General features: G+C 40.7%; 1 protein-coding gene across 2 annotated transcripts in view; it reads left to right on the top strand.

Moving 5' to 3' along the window:
* HTATSF1 (HIV-1 Tat specific factor 1) overlaps positions 1-22,416 on the top strand; it is a 227,408-nt gene extending 204,992 nt beyond the window's left edge. For both annotated transcript variants that reach the window (XM_029607811.1, XM_029607810.1), the window contains 2 exons: positions 19,338-19,475; positions 19,783-22,416. In XM_029607811.1, the coding sequence (XP_029463671.1) occupies positions 19,338-19,475; positions 19,783-20,073 (429 nt within the window). In that variant the 3' untranslated portion in view covers positions 20,074-22,416. The remainder of the gene's footprint in view (positions 1-19,337; positions 19,476-19,782) is intronic.
* Positions 22,417-22,890: the final 474 nt, after the last annotated feature.

Raw genomic sequence — 22,890 nt, 5'->3', positions numbered from 1 at the left:
AGCAGTATGTTAGTCCTCACGAAACCCGCCCGCCGCCCCGCGGTGTTGGGTTCGTAACGTTTTGTTGTTTTATTTTTTCAGCACTGCCTGTAGCTATCAAATAAGACTGAAGGGGGACCCCTGCTGGCTGCAGGTTTAGTGCCATGCTGGGCATGCCCAGTAGGGGCCAGTCAAAGTTCTGAAAACTTTGACAGAAGTTTTCCGTGATTGGGCTCCATCCTGATGATGTCACCCATATGTGAGGACTAACATCCTGCTGTCCTGTGAGAACACCTGTTACAGGTAAGCAACACTTGCTTTCTATCCAGTTTGTGCTGTTTTTAAAAAAGAAATCTGTCATGAAATGGCCCAGCTTAAGGCAGTGCAGAGGCACATCACATTCTACAGATGGTTATATATTAAAAAAGCATTTTAATGTAGGTAACCAGAAAATGGTTTATATTGCATTGTACATATATAACTGTATAAGGCAGCCACTGTATATGGTCTTATACCTTTGTAGTAGATAAAAATCACTTTAAATGTTTTTTTTTTCTCCCGCCATTATAATGGTGGCCAATGTGTACCAGAAAAGGAAGGTTTCCCCTATAGCTCACACTTGAGGCCTTGATATAATAAAATAGTAAAAAAATGTGCACTGAACTTCAGCCGCATTTTCTTTACTGAGTGCGATAAAAAAAAAAAAATTCTGATGCAGTAAGCTAATGGCATGTTTAAAATCATCCATTGTACCTGAAGACTGGAGGATAGCAAATGTAACCCCAATATTTAAAAAGGGCTCCAGGGGCGATCCGGGAAACTACAGACCGGTTAGCCTGACTTCAGTGCCAGGAAAAATAGTGGAAAGTGTTCTAAACATCAAAAATCACAGAACATATAGAAAGACATGGTTAATGGAACAAAGTCAGCATGGCTTTACCCAGGGCAAGTCTTGCCTCACAAATCTGCTTCACTTTTTTGAAGGAGTTAATAAACATGTGGATAAGGTGAACCGGTAGAGTAGTATACTGGATTTTCAGAAGGCGTTTGACAAAGTTCCTCAGGAGAGGCTTCTAGGAAAAGTAAAAAGTCATGGGATAGGTGGCGATTGTCCTTTCGTGGATTGCAAACTGGATAAAAGACAGGAAACAGAGAGTAGGATTAAATGGACAATTTTCTCAGTGGAAGGGTAGTGGACAGTGGGAGTGCCTCAGGGATCTGTATTGGGACCCTTACTTTTCAATATATTTATAAATGATCTGGAAAGAAATACCAAAATGATAGGGAATATAACTAGTATACAATCAAGATGAAATATTAACTAGCTATGTGAATAAGAGTTGGCTGCAGAATTTTATACAACATGCAATAGATGAAGGTAATCTGCAAAACTATCTACATTGAAGTGATACTGAATCAATAATGTAATTTTATATAGAGAGATAAGACCTCAGTATTGGCAAGAGATCTGAATTAACAGAAACTTCTATGGCCAATTGATCCAGTCACCGGTCTTATAATCTCTGATTTTAATTTAATAAAATGTTTTAAAACTACTTTATTAAATTCAATTGTAATTATTATCACAAAAAACTTTAATTTTAATTTTGATTTTGTTTTTATTTTTATTAAAATGAGATACGTGTCACTAAACAGTATTAGAATGACACTATTGAATTTCAATATAGTTGCTACTGTAATTTTGATGTAATCACTACTGAAAAATATTTTAGTCAAGCCTTATTTTTCCATTTTTATGGAAGAATATTACTGCTGTAAAAATTTTTTATTTTTATTTTTGTGGCTTCTCAATGCTCACTTTATTTAGAAAATGATGTTGCAATACCCCTTTATTTATGAGTTATTAAAAAACCGTTCCAAGTCTGTATGACTAATTATCTATGTTATAGCAATGAGTTTAGAAATGGTATTGTTTTTTAGCTCATCATAATTGATTTTGTTTAAAAAATGATGTAGCAATTTATTCACAAACCATAGCAGACATCTGTGCTGCTTAAATAAACCCAATTGTTTCAAAAGAAATTCATCTCGCTATTCTTTGGTAACTGAGTAGCAGCTTATTAAGTTGAAATGAAAGCAGTATCTGCTTAGTAGAACTTGATGAATTTTACAAGCAACAATATATCTCAAAGTCAATACGGCTTAAACAGTCCCGGTTGTCTCAAGGAGATTTCATCTTACTATTCGTCAGTGGCTGAGTGGCAACTTTTTAAATTAAAATGAAACACAGTGTCTACTTGATAGAACTCAATGAATTTTACAAGCGGCAACGTATCTCAGAGTCAATGTAGCAGCAAGCTCTGCAGCCAAGCCAAATATGAAGCTTAGCAGTCACATTTCAGTCTCATGACTTGAAAATCAGACGGATGGTAATAATCACTTCGTCTTGCAATGTTTGTAAATCCCAATAAGTTAGAGAGAGAGCGGCAGAACACTTATCTTAAATTCAAGGTGATAACTTGCGTTTTGAATTTCTTCACCGCTCTGCCGTTACTCTGACCAGAAAGGTCTAATCACTACCGCCAACGCGGCTGGCGTTTCGCAAAAAACGCTGCTTCAGGGCGGGCTAATTTCAAAGAGAAACTTCTTCTATTGTAATCGGGTTCAGTCTGAAGCAGCGTTTTTTGCGAAACGCCGGCCGCGGTGGCGGTAGTGATTAGAGATGAGCTAAAAAACAATACCATTTCTAAACTCATTGCTATAACATAGATCAATTAGTCATACAGACTTGGAACTGTTTTTTCAATAAGTCATAAATAAAGGAGTATTGCAACATCATTTTCTAAATAAAGTGAGCATTGAGAAGCCATAAAAATAAAAATTCTTTTACAGCAGTAATATTCTTCCATAAAAATGGAAAAATAAGGCTTGACTAAAATATTTTTCAGTAGTGATTACATCAAAATTACAGTAGCAACTATATTGAAATTCAATAGTGCCATTCTAATACTGTTTAGTGACACGTATCTCATTTTAATAAAAATAAAAACATAAAATCAAAATTAAAATTAAAGTTTTTTGTGATAATAATTACAATTGAATTTAATAAAGTAGTTTAAAACGTTTTATTAAAATTAAAATCAGAGATTATAAGACCGGTGACTGGATCAATTGGCCATAAGAAGTTTCTGTTAATTCAGATCTCTTGCCAATACTGAGGTCTTATCTCTCTATATAAAAATTACATTATTGATTCAGTATCACTTCAATGTAGATAGTTTTGCAGATTATCTTCATCTATTGCATGTTGTATAAAATTCTGCAGCCAACTCTTATTCACATAGCTAGTTAATATTTCATCTGGAAAGAAATACGACGAGTGAGATAATCAAATTTGCAGATGACACAAAATTGTTCAGAGTAGTTAAATCACAAGCAGATTGTGATAAATTGCAGGAAGACCTTGTGAGACTGGAAAATTGGGCATCCAAATGGCAGATGAAATTTAATGTGGATAAGTGCAAGGTGATGCATATAGGGAAAAATAACCCATGTTATAATTACACAATGTTGGGTTCCATATTAGGTGCTACAACCCAAGAAAGAGATCTAGGTGTCATAGTGGATAACACATTGAAATCGTCGGTGCAGTGTGCTGCGGCAGTCAAAAAAGCAAACAGAATGTTGGGAATTATTAGAAAGGGAATGGTGAATAAAACGGAAAATGTCATAATGCCTCTGTATTGCTCCATGGTGAGACCGCACCTTGAATACTGTCAACAATTCTGGTCGCCGCATCTCAAAAAAGATATAATTGCGATGGAGAAGGTACAGAAAAGGGCTACCAAAATGATAAGGGGAATGGAACAGCTCCCCTATGAGGAAAGACTAAAGAGGTTAGGACTTTTCAGCTTGGAGAAGAGACGGCTGAGGGGGGGATATGATAGAGGTGTTTAAAATTATGAGAGGTCTAGAACGGGTAGATGTTAATCGGTTATTTACTCTTTCGGATAGTAGAAAGACTAGGGGGCACTCCATAAAGTTAGCAATGGGCACATTTAAAACTAATCGGAGAAAGTTCTTTTTTACTCAACGCACAATTAAACTCTGGAATTGTTGCCAGAGGATGTGGTTAGTGCAGTTAGTATAGCGGTGTTTAAAAAAGGATTGGATAAGTTCTTGGAGGAGAAGTCCATTACCTGCTATTAAGTTCACTTAGAGAACAGCCACTGCCATTAGCAATGGTAACATGGAAATTTTAGTAATAGGTCTGAAATTTCATTTTTTAGTTCCTTCAAAACTCTGGGGTGAATACCATCCGGTCCAGGTGATTTACTACTCTTCAGTTTGTCAATCAGGCCTACCACATCTTCTAGGTTCACCATGATTTGATTCAGTCCATCTGAATCATTACCCATGAAAACCTTCTCCATTACGGGTACCTCCCCAACATCCTCTTCAGTAAACACCGAAGGAAAGAAATCATTTAATCTTTCTGCGATGGCCTTATCTTCTCTAAAAGTGCCCCTTTAACCCCTCGATCATCTAACGGTCCAACTGACTCCCTCACAGGCTTTCTGCTTTGGATATATTTTAAAAAGTTTTTACTGTGAGTTTTTGCCTCCACAGCCAACTTCTTTTCAAATTCTCTCTTAGCCTGTCTTATCAATGTCTTACATTTAACTTGCCAAGGTTTATGCTTTATCCTATTTTCTTCTGTTGGATCCTTCTTCCAATTTTTGAATGAAGATCTTTTGGCTAAAATAGCTTCCAAAAGTTGGCATGCAAAATATGAGGTGGGAAAATAAAAGTTGTGCGAGCACGAATAATGTTCTGCATACAACAGTGCACAGAAGGAGAAATTGTCTTACCTGCTAATTTATTTTCTTTGAATCCTGCTAGACCAGTTAAGCCATGTGGATTTATGCTATCCTCCCAGTAGATGAAGAAAGAAAATCAGTCTTTTTGTGACATTATCACTGGTATAAGGATTGGTGTCAGCAAAGCACTTGCCAGTATCCTTATGTCAAAGCAGTGAGGTAGAGAAAAAGAAAACCCTAGAAACACCACTATGAAGAAATTTTTAAATGTAAAACTTAGCAGGAGTGAATCCTTCAACAACCATCCTCTACTCAGAACTCCACCAGGGAAGAAAAGGGAGGAAGTATAGAAAGTCACAAACAGGAGAAGTAGACAAAATATTCTAGTTCCCTTTCCAGAGGGAGATTGCAAACTTCTGAGAAATCCCAAAGTCTCTCAACCAGGACAAACGATTTGCTGACTTCCCGGGGGGATTTTGGACTGATCTAGTAGGATTCAAGGAAAGGAAGTTTACAGATAATACAAAATTTCTCTTTCCTTATCATCCTGCTAGATCAATCCAGATGCATGGGAAGTACCAAAGCCCATACTTATGTGGGTGGAAAGAAGACAGGACTGCCCTAAGAACACCTACCCCAATGCTGCATCTCCTTTGGCTTGTGCACTCAAATTGAAACATTTAGAGAACAAATGTAAGCGAAACCAAGAAGTCACTTTATATGAATACTCTGGTGAAATCACAGAAGACTCCACTCATGGAATATGCACAACTCCAGAGCCTACGAGCCCTTTATTAAATAGGCAGAGATCATCTGTTTAGTCCACTTGGACAAAGATGATATGAAGTCGAGTAACATAAACCAACAATTTCTTAGCATTCAGATAGGTTGATCCAGAACCAATGGGTTATGCACCTTTACCAGCTGATGGAGATGGAGCAAAGTTGACATAATGGTACATATACCCCTGCACAGACATCAACCTGCCAGTATTCTCTGTTTCCAGAAGATGTTGGATGTGCATTGCCCTTTTGGGATTGACTTAAAAGATTTTTATAGAAGGAGAAGAGAGAGAATTCTGTTGCCCCACTCTCCTGTGGTGATACCTTATGGTCTTTCCCTCAGTCGAGTTTCCTGAGTTGATCTTCTTTCAGATGAGTGCCTTGGTCCGGTAGCTAGTTTTTGCTGGTATGAACTTAATTGTATAAAAAAAAAAAAAAAAGCTGCAAGACAAGCAGGTGCAGGAAGTCAAGCATGGCGGTGAAGGTATATGCCCTATCCCCCTGCTGCAGGAGACCAACGATGTACTCAGCTGTACTCGGCCGGGATTGGCTGAGCTCAGGTAAAGAGTATTAAAAAAAATGTAAATAACAAGAGGGGGAGTTTATTTTAGGGATTCATCTCCCCTCTGGTCTCCATGCTCAGCACACCAATCCATTGTCCGTTCCCGCCTCCAAGGGAGCTTGGGGGACTCGGGCAGCTTGGTGGGTTGAGCAGCCTTCTGGGCTAGGCATTGCTCTCAGGCTTAGACTTTTCTCCGCATGGCAGGCCATGACGACGTTCATGCGTTCTTTTTCTGCACGTAAGGCTGTCCCTTTCAGATACATCGGTTTGCACTTGCACACCCGGCTGTGCATCTAGTTTTGCACCTAGCTAGGTGCTCAGTTGGGCGCATAAGGACGCCTGCCTGGACACTCGGTTGTGTGAGTAAGGGCACTTAGTTGGACGCACAGTGGTGTGCTTCGGGGCGCCTAGACAGGTGCTCAAGTTGGGCGCCTATCTGAATAGTATATTAGGTGCCTAATTTTTACAAGCACCTATTGCAAGCATAGCTGGGAGTACACTTCTCAGATGCCTGTTTAGAGCTTGCTGTTAAATGACTAAGGCGCCTATAGCAAAGAAGCCTAAGCGCCTCACCCTGTGTGCTGCTTGCCATATTTGGGCATCTCAGCCTGGCATTCCCTCTAACTTGTTAGCACTGGAGGCTCAGGGAGACTTGTCTCAGTCTGATTTTGCTAAGCCTGGTCCTTCCTAGCATGATGCGGGAAAGGAAAAAGAGTTGCCAGAGGTTTTGCTTGGAATTGGGGCTCCCCTAACTGGTTCTTCAGTGGGGGAAGGTAGTTCAATGGGCACAGGACCAACTCTTCCTGGTTTTTGCATGGACCCCTCTGCCTTTTCTTGGGTGGAATTTTTTCAAGGGCTGCAGTCCTTTCTTCAGATACAGTCATTGGCCCAGGTCAGTCTTAACAATTCAGGATCACAGGTGCTTTGGGTAAGCGTCTGAGGATGTCTAGACCTGCTGCGGTCTCGCTGATAGGGACCCAGAAGGCACAGATGATAAAGTCAGTCCTTATTCCCTGGAGGATGGGGGAACTTCTTCTGGGGCTGGAGCCATATAGAACTATGTTGTATTTCTGTCATAGAGATGAGCTTCCAGCTCTAATTTCCCAGACATTGAAGATGCTGGGGGTACTGGGGTCTGATTCCATGTCTGAGCCAAAGAAAGATCCCATTTTGATTTCTTTGCATAAAGCCTCATGTTTCTTCCCTATTATGGAGGCTACTCAAGAATTGATTGATCTTGAATGGGGTGCCCCGGAAGCTAATTTTAAAGGGGGTCGAACCTTGGAAGGGCTGTACCCCCTGGATCCAGCTGGCGGGTCTCACCTTTCGACCATTGCACAGCCTTTCCTTGAGGTTACTTCTGTTGAAAACTGTGTTTCTTGTGGCAATTTGTTCTGCGCCTAGAGTCTCTGAACTGTAGGCATTGTTTTGCCAGGAACCGGCTGCAACTGATACTGTCCCATCTTTATTGCCAAAAGTGGTCTCAGATTTTCACTTGAATCAATCAGTTTCCCTGCACACTCTGGACAGGATGAGAAATGTGGAGGAATATTGCCTGTTATGGTCCTTGGATATCAAGAGGCATATCTTGAGGTATTTAGAGGTTTCTGAGCTTCTCAGGAAAATGGACTGGCTGCTTATACACCATAGTGAGAATAAACAGAGTGAGCCGGGGCTGTAAGCCATGGATGTGGATGCTGAGCAGCAGTTGCCTAGTCAGTTTAGGGCTCATTCCATGAGAGCTCAGGCAGTATCATGGGCGGAGATTAGATTGCAGCTCAGCAAATCTCAATGGGAGACAGCAATGTGGTCCTCCTTACATACCTTTTCCAGGCACTACTCCCTGGAAGTGCAGGCCCGGGAGGACGCAGCCTTCACAAGTGCGGTGTTGATCGGACCACGGGCAGCCTCCTGCCCTGTTCAGGAGTAGCTTTAGTACATCTGACTGGTTCTGGATCCACCTAGCCAGGTGCTAAGAGAGGTGAAATTACTACTTACCTGATAATTTCCTTTTCTTTAATATAGATAGGTGGATCCACCTTCCCACCCTTGGCTGCCGGATGATTGTGCTGTTGTCCTTCTGCGTGGCTGCGTGTTTCAGGATTTACTGGTAAGTGTCAATCCAGTCCCTAGATTAGTGTTATTACCCTCATTGTCTAAGCTCAGTATTTCCTGTTAGCTGAGAGCTCAATTACATAGAAATGAAATGAAACATAGAAATGATGGCAGAAGAAGACCAAACGGCCCATCCAGTCTGCCCAGCAAGCCACGCAGTTCATCCATTTATTTATTTATTTTCCCACCCTTTTTCTCCCTCCACCCTTTTTCTCCCTCCCACCCATCACTATTGGCTTCCAGCACCCTCCGGCCCCAACTCCCTTCTACCCCTCCACCATGCAGAGAGCTTCCAGCACCCTCCGGCCCCAACTCCCTTCCACCCCTCCACCCTGCAGAGAGCAGCGCTGTATCCGCATCCCAGTGAACATCCAGCTCAACCAGGGGTAGCAACCGCCGCAACAAGCAGGCCACACCCCTGCCCTATACTCCTACCCACCCCTGCTTTGTTTGTTTGTTTCTTGTTTTAGTTTTATTTGGAGATGGCAGCCCTCTGTGAAGGCGGAACACCAACCACTGGCCACTGGCATCCCGCTCCGTGAATGCCTCTGTGGCTACTGCCGCTCCGTGCAGTGTTTTGCTGCCTGAAGGTGGAACACCAACTACTGGCCACTGGCATCCCGCTCCGTGAATGCCTCTGTGGCTACTGCCGCTCCGTGCAGTGTTTTGCTGCCTCCTCTTTATTTATGCCCACTAGACTTGATGGATCCACAGTGTTTATCCCACGCCCCTTTGAAGTCCTTCACAGTTTTAGACTTCACCACTTCCTCCGGAAGGGCATTCCAGGCATCCACCACCCTTTCTGTGAAGAAATACTTCCTGACATTGGTTCTTAGTCTTCCTCCCCGGAGCCTCAGCTCGTGACCTCTGGTTCTGCTGATTTTTTTCCTACGGAAAAGGTTTGTCGTTGTCTTTGGATCATTAAAGTTTTTTAAGTATCTGAAAGTCTGAATCATATCACCCCTGCTCCTCCTTTCCTCCAGGGTGTACATATTCAGATTCTTCAATATCTCCTCGTACGTCATCCGATGAAGGTCCTCCACCTTCCTGGTCGCCCTTCTCTGTACCGCTTCCATCTTGTCTTTGTCTCTTTGTAGATACGGTCTCCAGAACTGAACACAGTACTCCAGGTGAGGCCTCACCAAGGGACCTGTACAAGGGAATAATCACTTCCCTTTTCATACTCGATATTCCTCTCTCTATGCAGCCCAGCATTCTTCTGGCTTTTGCTATCGCCTTGTCGCATTGTTTCGCAGACTTCATATCATTAGACACTATCACCCCAAGGTCCCTCTCCTGCTCCATGCACATCAGCCTTTCCCCCCCCCATCGAATACAGTTCATTCGGGTTTCCACTCCCCATATGCATGACTTTGCACTTCTTGGCATTGAATCTCAGCTGCCATATCTTCGACCACTCTTCCAGTTTCCTTAGATCCCGTCTCATTCTCTCCACTCCTTCCGGCGTGTCCACTCTGTTGCAGATCTTAGTGTCATCCGCAAAAAGACAAACCTTACCTTCTATCCCGTCCGCAATGTCGCTCACAAAGATATTGAACAGGACCGGTCCCAACACCGATCCTTGCGGTACACCACTTAAAACCGCTCTCTCTTCAGAGAAGGTTCCATTTACCATCACACATTGTCTTCTGTCCGTCAACCAATTTGCAATCCAGGTCACCACCTCGGCACTCGCTCCTAAGCTTCTCGTTTTATTCACCAGTCTCCTGTGCGGAACCGTATCAAAAACTTTGCTGAAATCCAAGTATATGACATCGAGTGCTCTTCCTTGATCCAATTCCTTGGTTACCCAGTCAAAAAAGTCAATCAGATTTGTCTGACAGATTTGTCTGACAGGATCTTCCCCTTGTCGCATTGTTTCGCAGACTTCATATCATTAGACACTATCACACCAAGGTCCCTCTCCTGCTCCATGCACATCAGCCTTTCCCCCCCCCATCGATTACAGTTCATTCGGGTTTCCACTCCCCATATGCATGACTTTGCACTTCTTGGCATTGAATCTCAGCTGCCATATCTTCGACCACTCTTCCTCTGGTCCATCAATTCTCCAGACTGTAGATAGTTCACTATTCTCTCTTTCAGCAGTGACTCCATTACTTTTCCCACCACCGAAGTGAGGCTGACCGGTCTGTAGTTGCCAGCCTCCTCCCTGTTCCCACTCTTGTGAAGCGGGACCACCACTGCTCTTCTCCAATCACTCGGCACCACTCCCGTTTCTAGGGATCTATTGAACAGGTCACACAGCGGACCCGCCAGAACATCTCTGAGCTCCCTCAATATCCTTGGATGAATCCCATCAGGCCCCATGGCTTTGTCCACTTTCAGGTTCTTTAGCTCTTCCCACACATTTTCTACTGTAAAAGGATTTTCATCTATTCCACTTCCCTCCAGTTTCTTGTTGTGTAGAGATGGTCCTTCTCCAGGGTCTTCTTTAGTGAACACAGAGCTGAAGTATTTGTTTAATATTTCTGCCATTTCTTCGTCTCTCTCCACACATTGATCATTACCACCTTTCAATTTCACTATACCACTTTGGACCTTTCTCTTTTCGCTGATGTATCTGAAAAATGTTTTGTCACCATTTTTTATCTCCTTGGCAATCCTCTCTTCTGCTTGACGTTTTGCCAACTTGATTAATTTCTTTGTCTCCCTCAGTTGATACAAATATTATTCTTTGTGCTCCTCCCTTTGGGATCCTTTATATTTCTTGAATGCTGTTCTTTTAGCTTTAATTTTGTCAGCCACCTCCTTTGAGAACCAGATAGGTTTCAGTTTTCTTTTGCTTTTCTTTACATTTCTAACATATAGAGCAGTTGCCTTGGTGATTGCTCCTTTTAGATTGGTCCACTGCTGATCCACATCTCTCTCGTTCTCCCATCCTTTAAGTTCTTCCTCCAGGTACTTCCCCATTTCCTCAAAGTCTGTGTTTTTGAACTGTAAAACTCGGGTCTTTGTGGTTCTTTTCCCTATTCTTTTAGTGATATTAAACCATACCGTTTGATGATCACTGCTGCTGAGGTGGGCGCCCACCTGGACATTTGAGACATTATCTGCATTAGTGAGCACTAAGTCGAGTATAGCTCCTTCTCTCGTGGGTTCCAACACCATTTGTTTGAACAAAGATACTTGCATGGCATCCACTATCGCTCTACTATTTTTAGTTTCTGCAGATGGGATTTTCCAGTCTACATCTGGCATATTGAAGTCACCCACGATCACCACTTCGCCCTTCTTACCTATCCTATGGATGTCTTCAACCAGATCTCTGTCCAGCTCTTCCTTTTGGTTTGGAGGTTTTCCCTTAATTGGTTGTCTATTAATAATCAAGTTTTTGTTAGTTTGCCCACAGTTGGCTTTTGCACAGAATAGTGGTGGGCTGATGTCTGTGCTTGTAGAGGTGCATAACCCACTGGTTCTGGATCTACCTATCCATATTAAAGAAAAGGAAATTATCAGGTAAGTAGTAATTTCTCCTTAGTCTTTGGAAAGTATAGTTACCAAAAGATATCTAAGAAAGAAAGGATGCACATCCAAGAGGTGGAGGGAACTACACTTACAATAACATTCCACCGTAGGGAGCATTGGAAAAGAAAATGTTTGGTCTTTTGAATCAATGACCCATCTTAGGGCAAGAAGAACGGAACAGGAAGAAAAGGTATCTACTCAACAAAGAACCTTAGGTAAGGCACTCCCCAAGATAAATTCTGTGACTCCAACATGTCTGGCTAAATATATAGGCACTAGAACTACCATCTTTAAGGAAGATCCTTCCAAAACAGATGAATAACTGGCTCAAAGAAAGGATCCACCTTAAGATATCCACCTTTAAAATCCCATTGGGGAACCAGGAACAAATATGTTTAATTCTGTGATGGACTCAAGGTATATCTGGAAATAAAATCACTGAGACACCTAGAATCCAGACTCTCTGAAGTGGGAAATAGAAACTGGACTGTCAGGAATTAAGGGAAAACCTTTTGACCAAACTCCTCTGCAGGAAAGAAGACTAGACAGCACATCTGCTCAGCAAGGCAAAACAGACAGAACTATGCAACAGTCTTTTAGAAGTGCCAGACTTAGATATATACCAATGAAGTTGAATTCCAACGGGTCTTCAGCTAAGCAGAAATCGCTGCTGAAAAATAGCCATTCTTGCGGGAGCGAACCCTTTCAAGGGCCAGGCCATGAGACAGAAAAGAGACAGATCTTGCATTAGAACAAAGCTTAGGAGTAATAGACTGTGACAGGGAGAATGAAGATAAGAGGATTTACAGTCAGACAACTACCAACTAGGATTGAATTGCATAGTCTGGGAAAACAAATAAGCATGGGAGAAGCTTGCTTGTTGCGTCAGTTACTACCCTGAACCAATACTTCACTTTGAATACATATACAGCGCAGCTCACTGCTTCAGCGGCAGGGGGAATGAAGAAAAAGGACTAAATTGCACAGGCTGGGTAAACAAATAAGCGTGGGAGTAGCTTGCTTATTGCAGCGGTTACTACCCCTAACCATTTAGGCTTGATACTTCACTTTTATGCAGCTCTAACACGGCTCTCTACATCAATGGCAGGGGTGAAAGGAAAATTAGAACCAAAAAGTTACCAATAAGGGCCCTGACCTCAGCGGTCAGAGTAACAGATAAGTATGAGAAAAATAACTGTGAAAGCTTGCTGGGCAGACTGGATGGGCCGTATGGTCGTCTTCTGCCGTCATAATTGCATAATTTATACTTAAATTTGAATTGTTAAGAAAATGAATTTCAGAACAAGCAACACAAAGAATAAAGTATCTTGTGTTCTTTGTTTAATTACACTTCTGCATGTGGCTACTAGATATTGTTCTTACAAGATGAACGAGACACCCTCTCCTCAGGGGCTATAACTTCTGTCTCTGAAGCATCACCAATTCCAATTGACCTAGAGACTAAAAGAATAGAGTTCAGATTCAACCCCAGGTCCTTTTGCATGCTGCCGCTGAGTCGCCGGGCCAGTCCTGTGGGAAGGCTTTTAAACATATCCTTTCAAGTTTAAATATGGTTTACAGCATCAGTGAATTAGACCCACTCCATTGCATTCAAAACAGATTGATTAATATCAGGACATTCATGATTAAATGCAAAAGCATTAAAAAAAATTATTAGAATGGTATACCTCAAAATAACACAAATTGATATAAGAAATACACACTAAATAACATAATACAATTCTGACACAAATCAATATAAAAATAACAATACAAATAACATGAATAAAAATGAAAATAAATTAATTAATACTAAAGCTAAACTAAAAACAAAAAGAAGAATCATTGAATAAATTCAATAAAAAAATCTGGAACTAGTTCCCACAGAAAATATCATCTAAAATAATCAATAAAAAGAGAAACAGAAAACATAGTCATCAGAGGCTTACACAAAAAAATCAAGCCTTCGGTACCTTATTAAATTTCAAGTAGTTGTTCTCCACTCTCAATTCAAGAGGCAACATATTTCACAGAGATGGAGCCATGTAGCTAAAAGAAGATAGATGAGTACCTTCTACTCTAATTTTTGTTGGAAGAATAGATAACAAATCCAATTGAGATGGCCGAAGTATGTGAGGAGGGTAGAGATGTGCATTGATAAAACTTTTGTTTCATTTTGGTTTGGTTTGTTTTTCCCCCTTTTTTTCATTTTGTTTTTGTTAGGTTTTGTTTTGCTTTTAATTTTTTTATTTTAGTGCATACTGTTTTGATTTGGTGCACAGTATTTGACTTGTAATAGTGTGCACTAATTCAAATAGTGTACACTAAACATTTATTTTTTAAAATGTAATGATTTTTTTTACATTTTACTTTAGAAATAATATGATATGTCATTCAAAATAAAAACAATTCCCTAGAGGAGGGCAGTATGCTCAATTAATCAGATAGCTTTTGTGAATGAACATACTTTAAAAAATACAAAAAAGCTTAATCCTAACACTAGGAATGATAGGAAACTAATGCAACTCCTTTAATAAAAGATACAGATGGTCAAATTTCTTACCTTTGTAATGGTGGCTTCACATTCTTACCAAACAGCTTTCTTTTTCACTACTGGGAGAATTTTTGCATTGTTGGATCTTTCCTAGGTGATGGCCATTCACTCTGCTTCCCTTTATATTCTGGAGTTAAGCATACCTAGTTCGATTCTTGGGTACTTCTTGAGTTGGAATTGCTGTTGCCATTGTCAAGAACTGGTTGCCTGCCTTTTTGGATAACCTAGGTGGGCTCCCATCCTACTACAAAGGGATAGCAGGAAGAAATCATAGTTTTGTTCTCTTCCAGGTCAGAAGAAGTTTTTTTCTGAGTGCAGGGTGGACCGTGTTTTGTTAGTATCATCCAGCCTTCAAGGGTAGAAGCAGATTTTGAGACTGTCTGCCTACCTAATCTCCAAGGGGCTTGCAGTGCTCAGAAGGAGAGTTTGGGGCTGAAAAGAGTTTATGGTTTTCTTTTTTTGCCCATTTTGAGGAGCTGATTCCCGTTTTCAATATTGAGAGATTCTGGTTTAGGATAAGGATGGACAAGATCTTGAACGTGATCATTTTGCTTTTCATGATGATGATTTTTTGCAATCTTTACATGGATAATTTCTTTAAATTATGACGGACCTCTTGGCCCATCTGTAGCCACCAGGATGACGGTTGAAAGAAAATTCTCTAGCCTTCCTATAGCCATGCCTAGGAAGACTAATGAAAAATGATAGGGAAAAAAACAAAGAATTCACTCTTTGGCCATAGTTAAATAAGGGCATCGATTCCACTGGAATCCCATTCCTTTTTGCACTGAAGAATTTGATGGGCTTTGAGCCGGTGTGAGGTGCCATCAGCTGTCTGGGTGCGCTCCCATTTTCTGGGGTCCCATGACATAAGTTTTCCACATCAGGGCTACAGCTGATGATGTCACCCATGTGAGAGAGCTAACATCCTGCTGTCCTCAGAGAATACCTATTACAGGTAAGCAACTCTGCTGATAAACCACAGAAGCCAACTATCTACCAGGAGTTCTGCAAAGAGAACTGACTGACCCTCAATGGGCTAAATATGCAGCATCTGAAATCCTGACTCCTTGACCTCCTGGTTCCATGAAGGACTGATTCATCCTCTCGATACTTATTTGCCTGGGAAGAAGAATGCTTCCCTGGCTTGAATCGCTAGCATTCCTGAAGTAACCACGTCCTTTTCTATGCTGGAAGGCCAAACAAACTCGAACCTCTGGGAGTTTTTGAGGCTAAGGCTTTAGCAGATACTTAACTAGCATCTCTAGATCCTACTGAACAGCCACTGCCTCTGAACATGAAGCTTGCTTGGAGATCCTTAAAGCCTGTGACTTCCGCCACATTACACAGTCATAGCAGCTTCCATGCTAAAACAATTGAACCTACCAAGCAAGATATGATTTGGATAAGAGCATACACTGCACACCAAAAAAGGTAGCCCTAGAAGCCAACCAGATCGCCTCTGGATTCTCCATGTGTAACCTGTACAAATAGAGGCCCAAACAGTCAAAACTGCAACAAAGAAGGATTGCTACCAGATGGATTTAAACTTTCTATTCTGTGGGTTCATGAGAACCATGTTCTTTTCCATTGGAATAGTTGCCTTGTGGGTTAAGCCAATGCCGGGGCATCAGCATGAGGAATCTGAAATAAATTTTCACAGCCGTCCACAACCAGAGGTTTTTAGACTCTCAATGGAAAAGACCCAATCCGAACTGACCATGCCCTTTTAAACCTCTTGTGGAAGGGAAGAAAAACATAATAGGTCTCCTGACTCCTTCCAGAATGGGATCACCTTCAGGAGATAGGTGGATGAGATCTCCCTATAAAATAATTTACTAACAGAAGAATCCTCTCCCACAGAAAAAACTTTTCTCTCTCTCTCTCACCATCAAATCTATCAGGAAGCTGATAGATTTGATCTTCTCCCCCCACTGAATATCCCAAGCCTGGAGAGGAGGGGATCCAGGAATGACACAAGCCTCAGCCGGGACTAAAGATTTGCTATATAGCCTAGAACCTTTTTTTTTTTAATGGTCTGCTGGAACAGAAAGCTGAAGCTCTCTTCTTAAGCCAATGGATGGCTCGCACTGCACACTGCTTAGAGAGAGGCCCAGAACTACCCAAGCCAAGAAAATCTTAACAGAAGCTATCCTTGAGGAAGAGGAAGGTGAATCCAGAGAGGATCTCTGGCCTCTCCACCTCCAGAGACATCACCAGAAGTTCTAGTGAACTGAACAACGGAAAATCTGGCCCAGAAGAAGCCAGAGGAGAAACACTGTAAAAGCAGGCAAAATGGTGGCCATGACTGCTCCCGTCTAAATGTGATCAGCTATGATAGTGGGGTGATTTGCCCCACCCTCTTTACAGGTTTTCCTGTGCACAGGGGACTGGGATTAGCCAATCTGCTTGTCAGAAATAGACTTGGCACAGCAACACAAAACACCCATGTGGGTACAATGGGCTGACTTGTACTCCACCTTAATGTTGGGCCCATTTGGCCAACCTCCCTTCCTCCAAGTGACTCCACCCCTCCAGTATGGTCCCTATACCAGCTAGTTGCACCTTCAGAAAGACAGAAGGCTGAAAGATTGCTTGAACTCAAAATGCCCCTCTCATCCAGCAACCGTTGAAATATTTTAGCTGCGAACAATGATGAATGAGTTTGCTGCTTTTGTTTTCTTTTTTTAAGCTGTTAGCAAAGCTGCCTAGAGCAGAAAGAGAACCTGAGGATGGGGGCAGAGGTAAAGGGGGGAATGAACCCCACTCCAGAATGAGTAGACTGCCTAGGGAAGTTCTCCTCTGAGTGGGATGCGTTGTTAGTTCCCAGAGTTCCTGCTAGATCCTTGTAGAACCCGAGGTTAAGAGGGAGAATCAATCAGGGCTCTGTTCTAACAGGGAAACAAGCCAAAAATCTTGTTACTGTAGGGGCCATTAATCTGCTCTACCAGGGGATTCAGCTTTGAAGACTGACATCCTGAGACCAACATCTGAAACTTAATCCACCAGAGAAAGCCCAAATCCATGATCTGGGAACTCAGGATATCTTTCTGCACCAGTTCGACACAAGTTCAGAATCTGCTGGATCTGGACTGGTCTAGCAGAAAAACATGATTTGTGCATAAATTATGTTTTATGTGCTTAAATGCTGAGTACAGGACCCCTGCAACTTGAACACAGGGTTTAGCCCCATAGGTAAAATCTAGCCCCAGAAACTTTGCTCCATCTCTGACAGGAGTTAAATTTCCAGCAACAAGAAAACATGAGTTAAGCTTCCAAACCTCTCTGCTTTGGGGAGTAATTTCTCCTTGATTAACATGGTATTTGCATGAAGGAGTGCTAATGTGCGTGCACATTTTTTGTGGACTAAAGTCCTTGTTCCATTGGGAATAAAATTGTATGCAGAAAATCATGCGTCCAATCATACACTAACATGCAAACAGCCAATGGCACCTTATTATACCAAGGCCTGAGTACGGTGAAAGGGTTTTGTGAACATAAGAACATAAGAAAATGCCATACTGGGTCAGACCAAGGGTCCATCAAGCCCAGCATCCTGTTTCCAACAGTGGCCAATCCAGGCCATAAGAACCTGGCAAGTACCCAAAAACTAAGTCTATTCCATGTTACCATTGCTAATGGCAGTGGCTATTCTCTAAGTGAACTTAATAGCAGGTAATGGACTTCTCCTCCAAGAACCTATCCAATCCTTTTTTAAACACCGCTATACTAACTGCACTAACCACATCCTCTGGCAACAAATTCCAGAGTTTAATTGTGCGTTGAGTAAAAAAGAACTTTCTCAGATTAGTTTTAAATGTGCCCCATGCTAACTTCACGGAGTGCCCCCTAGTCTTTCTACTATCCGAAAGAGTAAATAACCGGTTCACATCTACCCGTTCTAGACCTCTCATCATTTTAAACATCTCTATCATATCCCCCCTCAGCCGTCTCTTCTCCAAGCTGATAAGTCCTTTCCTCATAGGGGAGCTGTTCCATTCCCTTTATCATTTTGGTAGCCCTTCTCTGTACCTTCTTATCTTTTTTGAGATGCGGCGACCAGAATTGTTGACAGTATTCAAGGTGCGGTCTCACCATGGAGCAATACAGAGGCATTATGACATTTTCCGTTATATTCACCATTCCCTTTCTAATAATTCCCAACATTCTGTTTGCTTTTTTGATTGCCACAGCCCACTGAACCGATGATTTCAATGTGTTATCCACTATGACGCCTAGATCTCTTTCTTGGGTTGTAGCACCTAATATGGAACCCAACATTGTGTAATTATAGCATGGGTTATTTTTCCCTATATGCATCACCTTGCACTTATCCACATTAAATTTCATCTGCCATTTGGATGCCCAATTTTCCAGTCTCACAAGGTCTTCCTGCAATTTATCACAATTGTGCTGTGCAAAATGCTCTCCAGTAGAACCTAGCAGGGGTCAGAGATGGGAGAACTAGACTGAAACTAGCCTTGAAATGCCAGAGTGATCGAGCTATATGTTCATCTAAATTCTTTCAAGTTCACTAGTCCAAAATGTTTTTTTTAATTAAAAAGAAAAAAAAAGGAAATATGGCAGTGTTGATCAAGGTCTCGTACTGTATTGGACAGTTCCCTGTTGTTCAAGCACATCACATGTGATAAATAGCTGGGGGGGGGGGAACGGACTTAGGAGAGATGCACAGCAAATGCAATTAGCCTATGTCCTAAAAAAAATACAGAGAGAATTTGGAATGGGCTGAGGAATAAGCAGATGGCCTGCCATGTGTAGCTCCTTTATAAATGTAGTGATGGAAGGTTACAGAATGGTGTCTCCTTGTATACCTTTTCAAAGGCAAAGTTTGGTGTCTGCAAATGTTAAAAACCAAATTTTGTACACACAATTACATTTGCCTTATTTGCTTGGGGCAAACATTTGTGGAGTCCTGGATTAGGGCACAAATAATTATCAGTATATCTGTACTGATAATTGGAATGACAGGTCAAAGCATAATGAAAAGAAAATAAGCATTTATATTTACTTTATCAATATAGAAAAATTTATACCAATACATTTGGTTTCACTAGAGGCATCCAGATGGCGTGGCCTCTGTGTCATTCAAGGAGCCAGAAGAAGGTGATCAGTGCATTCAAGCTCTACATGGACGATGGTTTGGTGGTCGACAGCTACATGCTGAAGCATGGGATGGTGTTACAGATTATCAGGTATTCATATCTCTTCATGGTACTCAATTTCTCTTTCTTTCTACATTTGCGCACTCCCTTATATTAGAAGAGGCCAATTGTAGTCAAACACAGTATGCATTCTCTAATTTTTTTATCCCATTGGTAAAAAAATGAGTGTTAAAATCTGTAATTCTACAAGCCAATTTTTGAGTAATTTTTATGATAAAACTGTGGCATGTTTGCTAATCCTAATCTAAAAAAAAAAAATAGCATGCATATTTTTAGTTGCACCTAAAATGTTTAAGTTGCCTTATCTGTCACTGTGTTGTTTTTTATTCATGTATAGATTGAAGAGACTTCACGAGAAAGGGAAGAAAGGCTTAAGGGATGGGAGACTTTCATAAGCAGTTCTGGAAATGAGAAGCAAGCGACTGCAGCTGTTCCAGCTTCTGCTGCCTTGGGGAAAGGACTGGCTGCAGGAGAACAACATTCACAAGGGCTCAGTGCAGAAATTGATGTGAATAACAAGAATCACAAGCATGAGGATAATGGGAAAGACAGCAATGAAGATAACACTCAGTCAACAGATAGCAGCCTCACAGGCAGTGAAGATGAAGCAGACACAGGACAGCCATAGTGAGAACCATGCTGGTGAATGCGATTTTTGGGCTTCAAGATGGCTACTGTCCTGTAACAAATTCTATACCTTCGAATTCTCATTCAGGAGCTAAAAGCAAAGTCCATCTTGTTAATTTTTCCATTGGTCTAGCTAAGTTTCGCTTGTCAACAATAATCATATAGAACTGGATCAACTTGTTAGTGTGTCAAGCATTGTTGTTTTAAAGCATATTATCCAGTATATCAAACATGCAACAAATACAGGCAGAAACTTACATTACATGAAGACATAACACTCTTGGTAAAATGTAGAGATGCTAAACACAAACCATATTTAGTACAGTGATGTTTCTTAAGGTACTAATCTTTCAGGCATTTTGGTTGATTAGTGAGCACTGCTGCTATGCAGGCAAAATGAATTGAGGTGTTAGTGTTTTGCACTGAAAAAAAAATAAAAGTCCGTTCAGAATTTATGATACTGGCTCTTAAATTGTTGAAGTAAAGTTAGCTGGCATTGTGTTGTACTGTGTGAGCACATGCACTACATTCTGGACAAGTATTTTTGGAAGGGAATGGAATCTTTGTACATTTATACAGAGATGACAATATATCCTAACCATGCCAGATCAGTGCAGGGTGTAGGAATGGAATATATGCCATTCTGGGCTTAACAGTTGAACAGCTTTAGAGAATGGAGTGAATTATAAGACGCAATTAAAAAAAAAAATTGCAACATAATTGAGAGAGATTTTGCTTCAAGATCCTTTTATTTTATACAGTGATCCTTGTTTTATCTCTGTTTTTGATTTTAATTGCAGACTGGATACTAGCCATTTTGCAATAAATAGTCTTTTTAGAGTTTTAGTTTTGTTTTTTGTTTTTTTTAAAGGGTCTACATTTTATGAAAATGTGTGTATTGTGTTGAGTAGGTATGTTTTATGAAAGACTGGAATAGTTTTATGGCTCATGGCAGACTGGAACAGTTCACTCTTTTGCTTCTTATATCCTTCACTCTTTAATGTCATGAGAAGTAAAATAACCACTTACAATCATTTAGTATTACACATGTATCCAGACATCAATTTTATAAATAATATTGCAAAACCTTTTAGATAAATTCTGCGGTTTTTACATTTTACTTTTTATCTGATTGTGAAAAGATAAAGTCCATAAAATGCATTTTCTCCAATAGTACACATGGTGTTTTTGTAGTAGGTTGAATTCTGCTTTATTTTATTTTTGTGGTGACCATACAGGGTTTGGTGTTTCTGGTATATCAAGAATAACTCTGAAGCACAAAAATAATCACAGAAATAAAAAGCTTTTTTTGTGAGATGGGTGCCAGACTTCCATTTACCGTTGTCTTGCAGCAAAGTGACTTAAAACAGGGGTGGTCAACTCTGGTCCTCAGGAGCCACTAAGAGGTCTGGTTTTTAGGGTATCTGCAATTAATATGCATGAGAGAGATTTGCATGCATTGCCTTCATTGTGTACAGATATTTCTATATCTCTTGCACATTCATTATGAATATCCTGAAAACCAGGCCTGTTTTTGTGGCACTTGAGGACTGGAGTTGGCCACCCCTGATTTAGAGCTTCCTGTCTCACTAGTCCTTTTGCATTTATGCTGAATCTATAGTTTTAAATACTCAAAAGAAAAGCCTGTTCAGACAAGCAGTGTTTAAAAATGTTTAGCCCAGATTTAATTTCTAGCCCTGTGACAGCATTTAAGAACACTATGATTTCAGACTTTGTGATAGCTTGGGTTTTTTTGTTTCTTAAAGGGGTTGTGTTTTATACTACCTTTTTAATAAACAGAAATAAATGAACCAACCACAGTCCTTGTCTTTAGCTCACTTTTTTGTAGAATACATAAAATCAATAATTGTAACCTGCACTATAGCAAATAAATTGCTCATGAGTATAGTTTAATTCAGAAATTGGTAAATATAAATAATCCAGTTGATCTTGTGGTTTATTATATAGTTAAAGTGTAGTTTAATTTTATATTTTGTACAAACCACTAAAATACTGCAGATATCTCTGGGAAACAAATAAAACAATTGGACAACTCTGTGCAAAGCAATGGAATTTCCAGAGCTTGCCCCTAAATTTGTAATAGAGGCAAAGTCCCAAACCCAGAATTATCCATTTAGAATACGTGAAACTCATGTTTCTTCTCATTAGTGACCAGTAATGTCTTCAGTAGTGCATGTACCAGGCATGTATTTGTTATTTAAAGAGGACAAAAGATGTGCTACTCAATGGAAATAAAGTGCTTGACATTACAGTACTGCAGGGGGAGGAACTTACTTTGACTTGAATACATTGTAAAAAAATAAAACAATTTTTTGCATTGTGACAGTTCTGTATAGTCGGTGCTTGAAAACCTTTGTTATAGTAAGGCACTACAAAGCTTGTAAATAGATGTAACCCTTGCTTGAGGTACATAAAATGATGGATTTCCCTATTTGTTAGATACATGATGGCAGAAAAAGCCCATCCAGTCTGCCCATCTGTCCAGTTAATTTAGCATCACTTCCTTAGAGATACCTTGTATTTATCCCATGCTTTCTTGAATTCAGATACTATTTTTGTCTCCACCACCTCCACTGGGAGGCTGTTCCATGCATCAGTCACTGTACAGAAATATTTCCTAAGATTATTCCTGAATCCACCCCCTTTCAACTTCATCTCATGACCCCCTCATTCTAGAACCTCCTTTCCATTGAGAAAGGCTCCTGTGCATGGAAACCTTTGAGATATTTGAATGTCTCTCTCTTATCTCTCCTATCTCGCTTTTCCTCTAGGTATACATGTCTAGATCTTTAAGCCT

The sequence above is a fragment of the Rhinatrema bivittatum genome, chromosome 6 (genome assembly GCF_901001135.1).
Source record: "Rhinatrema bivittatum chromosome 6, aRhiBiv1.1, whole genome shotgun sequence".
NCBI classification, from domain to species: domain Eukaryota; kingdom Metazoa; phylum Chordata; class Amphibia; order Gymnophiona; family Rhinatrematidae; genus Rhinatrema; species Rhinatrema bivittatum.
The sequence above is the reverse complement of the archived record's forward strand: the minus strand, read 5'-3'. Positions and strand labels throughout refer to the sequence as shown.